A 12042-nucleotide genomic window follows, 5' to 3' on the forward strand; every position below is an offset into this window, starting at 1 on the left:
CCAGCTTATCATAACAGAACAATGAGCACACATCAAAACTCAATCGATAAACACCCTGCTGATGTCACCAGATTATGTTGTGTTGTGGATGCTAGGAAGACCATGCAATTCCATCATCTTGGTTAACCAAATGTTGCTGGCCACCAGATAGGACAGCCCCAAACTAGCACTAGTAACTACCATGAAAACTCAAACTGGTATTTTCAGCAGAGAACAAAGCCACGAAGGCTCAAACCTCAAGGTGAATGTCGGTGAGACAGTGACCATCTGAAAAATCTTTTTGTTGTACATGGACATCAGTGACATGTTCTTCAAACAATGAGACTCAGGGAAGAGTCACAATTGTCGACAAACCTTTGGAATGTTAAACCAAAGAATGTCTCTGTATATCTGGAAATGAACTCTGTGTATGTTTTGTGTATTTTCTGTTTGTAATTAAAACAATGTTCAATAAAAATATAATAATTTTTGGGGCTGTTCCTTGAAGACCCACCAGATATATTGCTGACCTGAAAAAAGGGGGGGGGGGGAGAAGCAGCTCGTGAGGCCTCCGTTGACAGCAAGATAATTAACACTTTCAGTGTCCAGAAAGGTACTAAAGATGAATATCGAATTGAAAATTGAATTTACCTCGGCATAGTTAAATAACAAGAGGAACATGGAAATGACATACAGTGAGTCTCAAACTCCATTGTTTCCTCCTTCTTATATAAATCTCATTTGTTTAAAAAACCTCAGAAGAACAGGCGAATCTCAACATAACACCGACTGTTACGTAACAGTCGGGGTCTACGCCCCCAATATTTGCATATGCCAGCTCATGTTCAAGCATTAGACAAGGGCAGGACGTCTGGATCTGTGCACAGCTAGGTAAGCAAACAAAGACAACAGCGAAAAATGGCAGATGGAGCATTAATAACTGACAGGATCCATGACAACATGATATTTTTAGTGATATTTGTAAATTGTATTTCTAAATGTTTCGTTAGCATTTTGCTAATACTGTTAAATGAGGTTAAAGTTACCATCGTTTCTTACTGTATTCACGGAGACGAGTCGTCGCTATTTTCATTTTTAAACACTTGCAGTCTGTATAATTCATGAACACAACTTCATTCTTTATAAATCTCTTCAACAGTGTAGCATTAGCCGTTAGCCACGGAGCACTATCAAACTCATTCAGAATCAAATATAAACATCCAAATAAATAATATACTTACGCGATTAGACATGCTGCATGACGAACACTTTGTAAAGATCCATTTTGAGGGTTATATTAGCTGTGTGAACTTTGTTTTTGCAACGATAGAGTCGAGAGCTCGGGAGGGGGCGGAGACGGGCGGAGAGCACAAACATTTAAAGGGCCAGCAGTCTGAATCGGCTCATTTCTAATGATGCCCCAAAATAGGCAGTTAAAAAATGTATTTAAAAAAAAATCAATAGGGTATTTTGAGCTGAAACTTCACAGACACATTCAGGGGACACCTTAGACTTATATTACATCTTGTAAAAAAACGTTCAATGGCACCTTTAACGCGTACGATCACACCGGTGTGATCAGTCTTGGCTGGCCCCAGGAGCGTACGATCACACCGGTGTGATTAGAATGTTCAGCTCATCACGCGATCAACTGCCAAATTCAAATGTGCGTGCGCGCTTTAACTGGCGCTAAACCAGAGACGGACGCGCGCAGCGCTTTTAATATATCACATATATGCAGTGTTTTCAACCAAATGATGTTTATTTTAGGTTTCAGAAATTTAAATAGACATGAGTACTAACAAAACAATATATTTAGAGTTTGTAAAATACACAATGATGTCTATAGAAGCGGAAATAACAACCCTTTCCATTATAATTAGACGACACGTTTTATTCATATCAGAAACACATTGTGAAAGTAACTTTAAAGCTTACTCTATTCTTCCCCAGTTCACCGACTCACTTACTTTCATGTATTTCGGGAGAAGTGGATGAATTCACGGGTTGTAAATCCAACAGATCCGATTCTCTGTGCGGCGCAAACTAACATGGCGGCGCCCATCGCTCATATGGCTCAACTAACGCGATCGTTATAAAGGTGTTTAAGCAGCAAAACACATCCACTTGCACATATTTGGCAATCGGAATATTAGATATTTCATGCTATAGTTAACAAATTTGTGAATATTTTGAATAAAAAAGGAAAAATTAAATAAAAGCAGATCATCATTCATACAGTGCTGCAGTGTGTCACGTAACAAGCAATGACGCGTCACCATGGAAACCATAAAGCGATACGTTCTAAATAACGGTCGCCTTAAAAAACTCACGCTGGGGGGTCAGCCAGAATATTTGAAACTTACGTGCGAAAGGGTTAAAACAGTACATGTGACTACAATGGTTCAACTTTAAGACGAGAACACGACTTTATTCAACAATATCTAGTGATGGGCGATTTCAAAACACTGCTTCATGAAACTTCGAAGCTTTACGAATCTTTTGTTTCGAATCTGTTGTTTGGAGCACGTATCAAACTGCCAAAGTCACGTGATTTCAGTAAACAAGGCTTCGTTATGTCACAAGTCTTTTGAAACATTTTGAAATTTCAATGGTTCACATGACTTTGGCAGTTTGATACATGCTCCGAACAACTGATCCGAATCAAAAGATTTGTAAATGAAGCAGTGTTTTGAAATTTGAAAGTGTTAATTATCTTGCTGTCAATGGAGGCCTCGCTGAGCCATCGGATTTTATCAAAAATATCTTAATTTGTGTTATGAAGATGAACGAAGGTGTGGAACGACATGAGGGTGAGTAATTAATGACAGAATTTCATTTTTGGGTGAACTAACCCTTTAAAGCAGGGATGGACAACTCCGGTCCTGGAGGGCCAGTGTCCAGCAGAGTTTAACTCCATCCCTAATCAAACACACCTGAACCAGCTAATCAAGGTCTTTAGGATTAGTAGAAAGTTATAGGCAAGTGAGTTTTTATCAGGGATGGAGATAAACTCTGCAGGACACTGGCTCTCCAGGACTGGAGTTGTCCATCCCTGCTTTAAAGAGTGCTCTGAGTGGTTGCTATGATGTCCTGGATGGTTGCTAGGATGTTGCTATATAGATGGATGTGTAAGTGTAACTATCCATCAAAAATATGGGTAAATCAATATATCAGTCAATATATAAAATCAAATCATTAAATCAGAACTCTTACTGTATATTTAATTTCTTTGTGTCTCTGCTACAATAGCATTTTTTAAGCTTGCACTTCTATATTAAAAACTCATTTCAATAAAGTGTATCTGCTGAACCTTCACTGGCCTCTGTGTGGCACTGTCTCCATAAAAACACAACATTTCCTCAACTGCTGATTTACAGTCAAACTGCACAACATTTGCACAACATCCCCCAACTTACTCATATTATTAGTATGAACGTTATCTTCTTCTGGCGTTTAGGAATAACAGTCTCTACTTCCTCATTACTTCACTCTGACTAGATGGCATGTGTTTATGAATTCTTTTAACTTCACAAGGCCACAGATTTCTATGGAAGCTCGTTTCCGCTACTGAATAAAAAATAAACAAGGTAGCTGTGACTTTTTATCTCACTAGTCTGACTTTTTCTTCATCAGAATTTCTTGACAGTCAGAATTGCGAGACATAAACTCTGAATTCTGAGAAATAAAGTCAGGCCCCCCATGAGAATTGGACGTTATAACTTGCAAATGCGTTATCTCACAATTCTGAGAAAAAAAGAATTGCAAGATATAAACTCGCAATTGCGAGAAAAAGTCAGAATTGCTCATATCCCACAATTCTCACTTTATAACTCTCAATTGTACGGAAGAGGATTAGGGCCAAAAAAACTCATGAAATTTCGAGAAAAAAAAGATGAGATAAAATGTTGAGAATAAACTCGTTAAATTACGAGAAAAAAGTCGTTAAATTACGAGAACAAATTTGTTAAATTACAAATTTGTTCTCATAATTTAACAATTTTTTTCTCGTACTTTAATGAGATTATTCTCAACATTTTATCTAGACTTTTTTCCCGAAATTTAACAAAATTTCTCATATTTTAAAGAATTTGTTCTCGTAATTTAACAACTTTTTTCTCATAATTTTATGACTTTATTCTCAACATTTTATCTCAACTTTTTTCTTGAAGTTTAACGAGTTTTTTCTCGTAATTTAACGAGTTTATTCTCATTTTATTTAGACTTTTTTCTCGAAATTTAACAACTTTAATCTCGACATGGTTTTATTTTATTATTGCTTGGCCCTAATCCTCTTCCGTACAATTGCAAGAAAAAAATGTCATTGTGAGACGAAAAGTCACAATGATCTTTTAAATTTTTTTATTTAAATGAAGATAGACTGGTGCTTTAGATCCCATTAAATCAATTAGATTGGAGTTTTCTCTGATTTAATTTCTTTTTATTTTCTCACAACAGACTTTTGTTTTGTAGAATAACAGAAAGAGCTGACGATTTTTCGCCCCAATTTTAGGCATCAAAATGTTCCTCTTTACCAGTAATTAAGTTCAAATAAGCCACTTGGCACTAGTCCGTTTACCCAGAAGCACTGTTTAGAAGATTTTTGCACACTATAGTACCATTAGAGTTCTCAAAGTTGAGTGTACAGATCACAGTTTATCCAGTCGATTATTATACAGTATATTTACAATTTAATTTGTTGGCTCACAAGAAGAATGGCAATATTACATCAAACTCTACAATTACCATTCAACCAACTGAGATTTGGACAATATGCATATAAAAAGTACAACATTTAATATTAAACATTCAGAATATTTTGAATATGTCTTCGGTATATTTTCGTTCAAATCAAGGCATTAACAGATTTTACAATTCCTTCAGTGTGCTTGCATAGACTTTATATACCATTGGATCCTGAAATAATTTCGGTTGGCATCAATGCTGGTTTAAGGCATTACAAATGGGCCCTGACACTAGAACTCCAATGCTTGGTGCTTAATTCCATTGTTAAACTTTCTGACTTAGGACTGGAATGCACTACACAACCTTTGTACAATTTTCTGGCCGATTTGCAGTCGGAGTTGACATATTTCACAGAAGAATGCTTAGTGTATGATGGGCACAGACTCCGGACTTCAAATCCATGCAGTCCGAGGATATCAAACATATCGCATTGTTTTTGTTTGTCATGTGTTTCCTAGCAACGAGGTGCATATTTCTGCATGAGTTTGTTGTGTTCGGAATGGAGTTTGGTAGTGTGTGAGCCTCAGGCATTTAGTGTATGATGACTAGATTTTCTCTGTAACCATTTACAAATTCAGAAAGTGTATGATACCTAGTGTTTTAAAATCTGTTCAGATTTGTGAGAAGTTGCGTAGTGTAGTACAGTCTTAACTGTAAATGCTGGCGTTTACATCTTATGCATCTGAGAAGAGTAATAACAACATGCAAGTATAGAATCACATATAAAAGAAAGGCAACTAAAAGATTGGACAGGTCAAAGGGGAAGTGTTGTATTTCTGTATCAGTAGTGGCATCAAACAAAATTGCTCCAGACAGGAAAGATATCCTATGGAAGCTTATTTCCACCATGGAATAAAAAAAATATAAAACACAATTGCGACTTTTTAGCGCACAATTCTGACTTTTTTCTGCAATTGCAAGTTTATATCTCTCGATTCGGAGAAAAAAAAAGTCAGAATTGCGTGTGATTTCTGAGTTATAATGTCTGAATTGTGAGAAAGAAACTTGCAATTGTGAGGAAAAAAGTCAGAATTGTGAGAAAAAAATTGCGAGTTTATATCTCACAATTCGGACTTATTTTCTTGTAATTCCAAGTTAATATTTCACAATTCTGGGAAAAAAGATTTGCGAGAAATAAAGTCAGAATTGTGACTTTTTTCTCAATTGAGCGTAATATTTTGTAATTAATGTAACCTTATTTCGTGCAATTTTGACATATAAACAGTTGTGAGCTATAAAGTCTGAAATACGAGGTATGTAAACTCGCAAATCTAAGTAAAAAAAGTTACTAAAAAATCGTGAGTTATAAAGTCCGACTAGTGAGATATATACTCGCAATTGCGAGAAAAAATGTCCGAATTGTGAGATAAAAAGTCACAGTTACCTTTATTATGTTTTATTCTGTGGCAGTAACAAAGTTCCATAATATCCTGTTGGTTAGAAAACTAGTGAAAACATAGTTTGACCCTAAACTTAGTGCAAGGTTGTTATATCGAGTTGCTCAGGATGCCCGAACCAATAGCCTGGACCAGAAAACTCTGTAGACTGTGTTGGCTATGCAGAGACAAGGCAGAAATTCAACAAACAGTTTTTCCCCCATCCCTTATTCTGAAACACAATCATGTCATTGTTTGGGCTGACGTCGAAACGCACTGGAGTGCCATTAGCACACATAATATCAGTCTCTCTCTCTCAATTCACTCACAGTTCATCATCTGTGACTACTGATTCACATACTCCCAAAGCAACATTTCTCACTTAATATTCAGGAAAATTGACAACTGATTTGGAATTTAACATCTGGAATTTAAGATGTGGTTTAGAGAAAAGGACTGCATAATGTATGAAATGGCACCACGGAATGCGATGGCAAGGACAAAACATACACTTCTTTCCTCAAAGAAGTGACATATTAACTGGACGCTGGAGTCGGGTATAACAAAAGGCACACGTTGTAATTTGGAACAATGGAGGCATTGAACGGGCGTTCGTCCACCCAGGGGCCACAGCTGCTAATATATGGAAATTAGACCACATTCTTAAACGTGAAGTATTTACTCCATAACACTGTGTTTAGTGTTAGCTGTCTTTCTGCGTATATGTGAGACAAATCTAAATGAGTAGGAGGTGTCGTGCCTAAAAGAAGTCCTTATAAAATTATAATAATAGGCATTATGAACATGAATTATCACAATAAACATTGATTTCAAAACTACGGCATAATGATGTAAAAATCATCTACTCTCTTGCTTACAAAATCATTTTACAAATAAACCAGCCAGTCTGATAATAAGGGCCCCTTCACATCAATTAATATCAAATCGTATACATCACTGCAAAGAAGCAATCAGATAACATTAAAAAGTAAAGTACAACAAAAATATACAAGGAGATAAACATATTTCACCTTGAATGAATCTCATGAAAGCTGTCAAGATCTGTCCAGGTCATATTTCAATCCAAAATCAAAAGGAATGAAAATAAATCATATATCAGTAAGACTTTTTGCAATGAGACATTTATTTTAATCAAGAACTCCTATATATATATATATATATATATATATATATATATCAAAAGTTCAAATAAAAGTTTGGGGTCAACTTATGCTCACTTAGGCTGCATTTATTTGATCAAAAATACAGTAAAACCTGTAATATTGTCAACTATTTTAACAATTTAAAAGAACTGTTTTCTATTTGAATATATTTTTTATGTAATTTATTCCTGTGATGCAAAGCTGAATTTTCAGCATCATTACTCCAGTCTTCAAGGTCACATGATCCTTCAGAAATCATTCTAATATGATGATTTGCAGTGTTGGGGTAACGCAACTCATTACAAGTAACGTGAGTTGTGTAATCAGATTACTTTTTTCAAGTGACTAGTAAAGTAATTACTTTTAAATTTACAACAAAATATCTAAGTTACTTTTTCAAATTAGTAACGACATCCCTGACAGCAACATAGTGTCAGCCCAGATCCGGCCCATATCCGGTCCACGTGAAATCCAGATGTGGGCCGGATCTGGGCCGCATTATGTTGCTGTCTGGGATGTGTGAATATGATGGTTATTGTAGTTCTAGAATAATTTTGCCTTCACGTGCTATCAGAAATTTGATAATTCCACTGATTACGAGTTCATTGCATTCAAGTGGAAATGTGAGTGCGTTCATCTGCAAATTTTACCAAGGAAACTCATATTTACAATAATTCCGAGAGCACGTAGCATAAATGTGGAGAGCATTCACTCATCTCACTTGCACAAAAACAGAATCAGTATTCCTCAAAATTAATAAAAACAGTGAAATGCAATCTCAGAATTTTGCACAAACCTGCAATAGTTAAATATATTAAATTAAACAAATATACTTTGTATTTAAACTCACTTTATTGCTGAAATAAAAATGTTGAATTTTCTTCTCCTGCATCATTTTCTTCTGCATTCCAGAATGACAGCAAAGGTGAAAGGTTTATTTGAGCTGCGCCCTCTACTGCACAGGCATGAATTTGCATTCCCTTCAGCCTGACCCTGACAGCAAAATAGCGTCAGCCCAGATCCGGCCCATATCCGGTCCACGTGTAATCCAGATGTACCAGATATAGGCCGGATCTGGGCCGCATTATGTTGCTGTCTGGGGAGGCTTATTCATTTCACTTTTGGTGTGAAAAGGCCTTTACATTTGTCAAAAGAAGAATGTTTTTGGTGTTATTAAAAAAACAAACAAGCAAGCCCAGCACAGGTGAGAAAAAGTAAAGCAAAAGTAATGTAACGCATTACTTTTCACAAGAAGTAAATAAGTAACAAAATTACTTACTTTTTTTTCGGGAGTAATGCAATATTGTAATGCATTACTTTTAAAAGAATCTTTCCCCAACACTGCTGACTTGTCGCTCAAGAAACATTTCTTATTATGATCAATGTTGAAAACAGCTGTGCTGATTCATATTTTTGTGGAAACTGTGATACATTTTTCCATGATTTTTTGATGAAAAGAATGTTCAAAATAAAAGCATTTATTTGAAATACAAATCTTTAACAAAGTAAAAGTCTACTGTCACTTTTGACCACTTTTGAGGAGGTAATGTGGTTCATTCAAAATCTTAACAGGAATTAGAATTTATTTATGCACAATATTTCAATTTAGGGGGCAATATGACCTGGACAATATTTGAGATTCACCTTTTGCTCTACATACATCTGTAAAACTGTTACCCATCCTATATTGAAGATAGTCACTGCTCAAATGTAAGGAATTAAAAAAAAAAAAAATAGCCAAACATATGTGAAAACCTGGATATGCCACAGATGAGAAATGTTGATGAATCTTGAGAGCCAGATGCATGGCTAAACGCACCACACCCGTTTCGTACGGCAATAATGTCAGTCTTTCATTCACTGGCACTGTAGCTGCTCACCCAGGGCCTTTACACACAGAACAGAGCAGCTTTGATTGTGTCCAGCTCTCACACAGCGCTCTGTAAAGCAGTGTGTATGGCCCTGGCTTGGAATTGAATTGAACCTCCAAAAAAAAAAAAGAAGAAAATTTGTGAGATGAACAAAAGTAAAAATTCAAATGAAAATCCTTAGTGTATTACATATATCCACAGACACCATCCAGTGTTAACATCCAAGCAGTCTTGAAAAACGTACCATGTTTTTGTCAGATGCAAAAAAAAGCTGATTGTTGGCAAAGACTGGATATGCATCCATCTTCAAGTTTAAACTCCACAGAATGCTACATAGGTTTTTGTTGCAATTTAATAGAAAGCCATTAGAATCCATTCCCATTAGGAACGTCCTTCACAAAATACATCACTCACGCACACAACCTCACCAATACATTCATCTCCACACGCTTGCACACAAACTGTACCGAATGATTCCTCTCAAGTATACTCCATTTGACCACTCCATGTCTCTGCTAAGCCCAGGTATTCTGGGTTTTCTGCTGTGGGGGTCATGTAGCCATTGGGCTGCCTGTGAGTTGTACCTCCGTTTATGGATGCTCTGGCGACTGCCTGAGCTTTAGCTGCGATATCATGATAGTAGGGGTTGTCGAAGGCGGGCGAAGTGGGTGGGATGTTGCTCATAGGCACCAGGTACTGTGGATTCTCCACACTGTTCCCTGTACAAAGACCGTTAATGAATCTCCTCTCGTTCGCTTTGCGTGGAAGCGTGCTGGGGCGCTCTGATGGGACGTCCTGGTTCACATACTCTGAGATCAAAGAGAATATAAAAAAATACTGTGTTGAAATCATGGTATTAAAAGTGATAAAGTCAGTGTGAAATGGATTTTGCAACTTTTACTTCATGTGTTGTATTTATAAGGGAAACAGGATAATACGGCTTTTCACACTTGAAATAGTTAACCCTGGGTAAACGGAATCCGGGGTTATCTTGCTTCACGTTTCACACTGCTCATAATTTACCCAGGTTAACAATTAATCCTGGGTATTCATAAACTGACGTTTCACATTGTACATTCCTAAACCCTCGGTTAACATTCTTATTTGCATATTTGCAGTGTCAGTGTCATTGATTGGATGAACAAAGCACGCAACCTGTTTAGAGCTCTAGCATTGCACATCTTTGTATTGCCGACTGTACTATCGAGTTTATACTGAATGGACATCTTGGACTATAAAGGTAAGAATGAAATGGTCGCTTCTTCACTCTAATTGTTGCATTTTCTGTCAGCATTTGACATTTTTCCTTTCAAACACTGAATTTACTGTTTATATACAATGCAAAGTGTTTCCTACGGAAGAGGATTAGGGCCAAGCAATAATAAAAAAATAAAACCATCTCGAGATTAAAGTTGTTAAATTTCGAGAAAAAAAACGTTAAATTTCGAGAAAAAAGTCGAAATAAAATGTTGAGAATAAACTCGTTAAATTACGAGAAAAACTCGTTAAATTTCTAGAAAAAAGTCTAAATAAAATGTTGAGAATAAACTCATTAAATTATGAGAAAAAAGTCGTTAAATTACGAGAATTTAACTTCTCATAATTTAACGACTTTTTTCTCGTAATTTAATGACTTTATTCTCAACATTTTATTGCGACGTTTTTCTCGAAATTTAACGCCGTTTTTCTCATAATGTAACAAATTTGTTCTCATAATCTAACGACTTTTTTCTCGTAATTTAATGACTTTATTCTCAACATTTTATCTCGACGTTTTTCTCGAAATTTAACGAGTTTATTCTCAACATTTTATCTCGACTTTTTTCTCGAAATTTAACGACGTTTTTCTCATAATTTAACAAATTTGTTCTCATAATCTAACGACTTTTTTCTCGTAATTTAATGACTTTATTCTCAACATTTTATCTTGACTTTTTTCTCAAAATTTTACGAGTTTATTCTCAACCTTTTATCTCGAAATTTAACAACTTTAATCTCGAGATGGTTTTATTTTTTTATTATTGCTTGGCCCTAATCCTCTTCCGTAGTTTCCTTGACTGTCCAATGCACGCAAATATGAGTACGTGATTGGTTGTCTGTTGCTAAGCGTCTAGCTGTAACATTCTAAGACCGCATAGTTTCACACTGTACAAGTTTGGCACTGCAATGCAGGTTTAAGATCCAGAGCAGACTTTCATAACCCCGGTATAAAAAGCGATGCTAACCCTGTTTCTAAATTACAAGTTTGAAACTGTCCTTTACCCGGGGTTAAAAGTGGTTTTATAAATGATGATAATCTGGGGTTATAAGCAGTGTGAAAAGCCTTAAAATGTCTATTGAGCCTTAATAATTAATAATTGTTAGCTAATATTGCTAGGAATGCTCAATCATATACCAATATATCACAATATTTTGGTACCAAATATATACCAATATATTTTTGGTACCACTTTATTAGTACCAACCCTCCACCCCCCTATTTTAGCTACTATTCTGGACAATATTTGAAAATTGATGAATGAATGAATGAATGAATGAATGAATGAATGAATGAATGAATGAATGAATGAATGAATGAATGAATGAATGAATGTAAATGTGGTACCATGGCTGATATTAGACATTTTTTTAATATATAAAACTGATATTTGGCTATTGGTTAAGATTAAAACGGAAGTGTGTAATGTTCTCAATGTTGCAATACGCTCATATACCAGCTTGCAATGAAACGAAAGTAACAAAAGATATTTTCTTCTGTATTGTGACATATGCCTAAGAGTAACGGATTATTGAAAAAGAAACATTTAGGGCAGGGACTTGGTTTTATGCAGCAGTTAGTGACTGGATTTGGAGATGTGGCTGTTGTACTCAAAAGTAGAGGCAGATGAACGTGATCTTAAAAGGGGC

General features: G+C 35.8%; 1 protein-coding gene across 1 annotated transcript in view; it reads right to left on the minus strand.

Annotated features, from left to right (window-relative positions):
• Window positions 1-7759: 7759 nt before the first annotated feature.
• Window positions 7760-12042, minus strand: part of erbb2 (erb-b2 receptor tyrosine kinase 2) — a 44082-nt gene continuing 39799 nt past the window's right edge. The window contains exon 27 of the mRNA XM_067368630.1: window positions 7760-9944. Within this exon, the coding sequence (XP_067224731.1) occupies window positions 9616-9944 (329 nt within the window). The 3' untranslated portion in view covers window positions 7760-9615. The remainder of the gene's footprint in view (window positions 9945-12042) is intronic.

Source organism: Chanodichthys erythropterus, chromosome 19 (assembly GCF_024489055.1).
Source record: "Chanodichthys erythropterus isolate Z2021 chromosome 19, ASM2448905v1, whole genome shotgun sequence".
In the NCBI taxonomy this organism is placed as follows: domain Eukaryota; kingdom Metazoa; phylum Chordata; class Actinopteri; order Cypriniformes; family Xenocyprididae; genus Chanodichthys; species Chanodichthys erythropterus.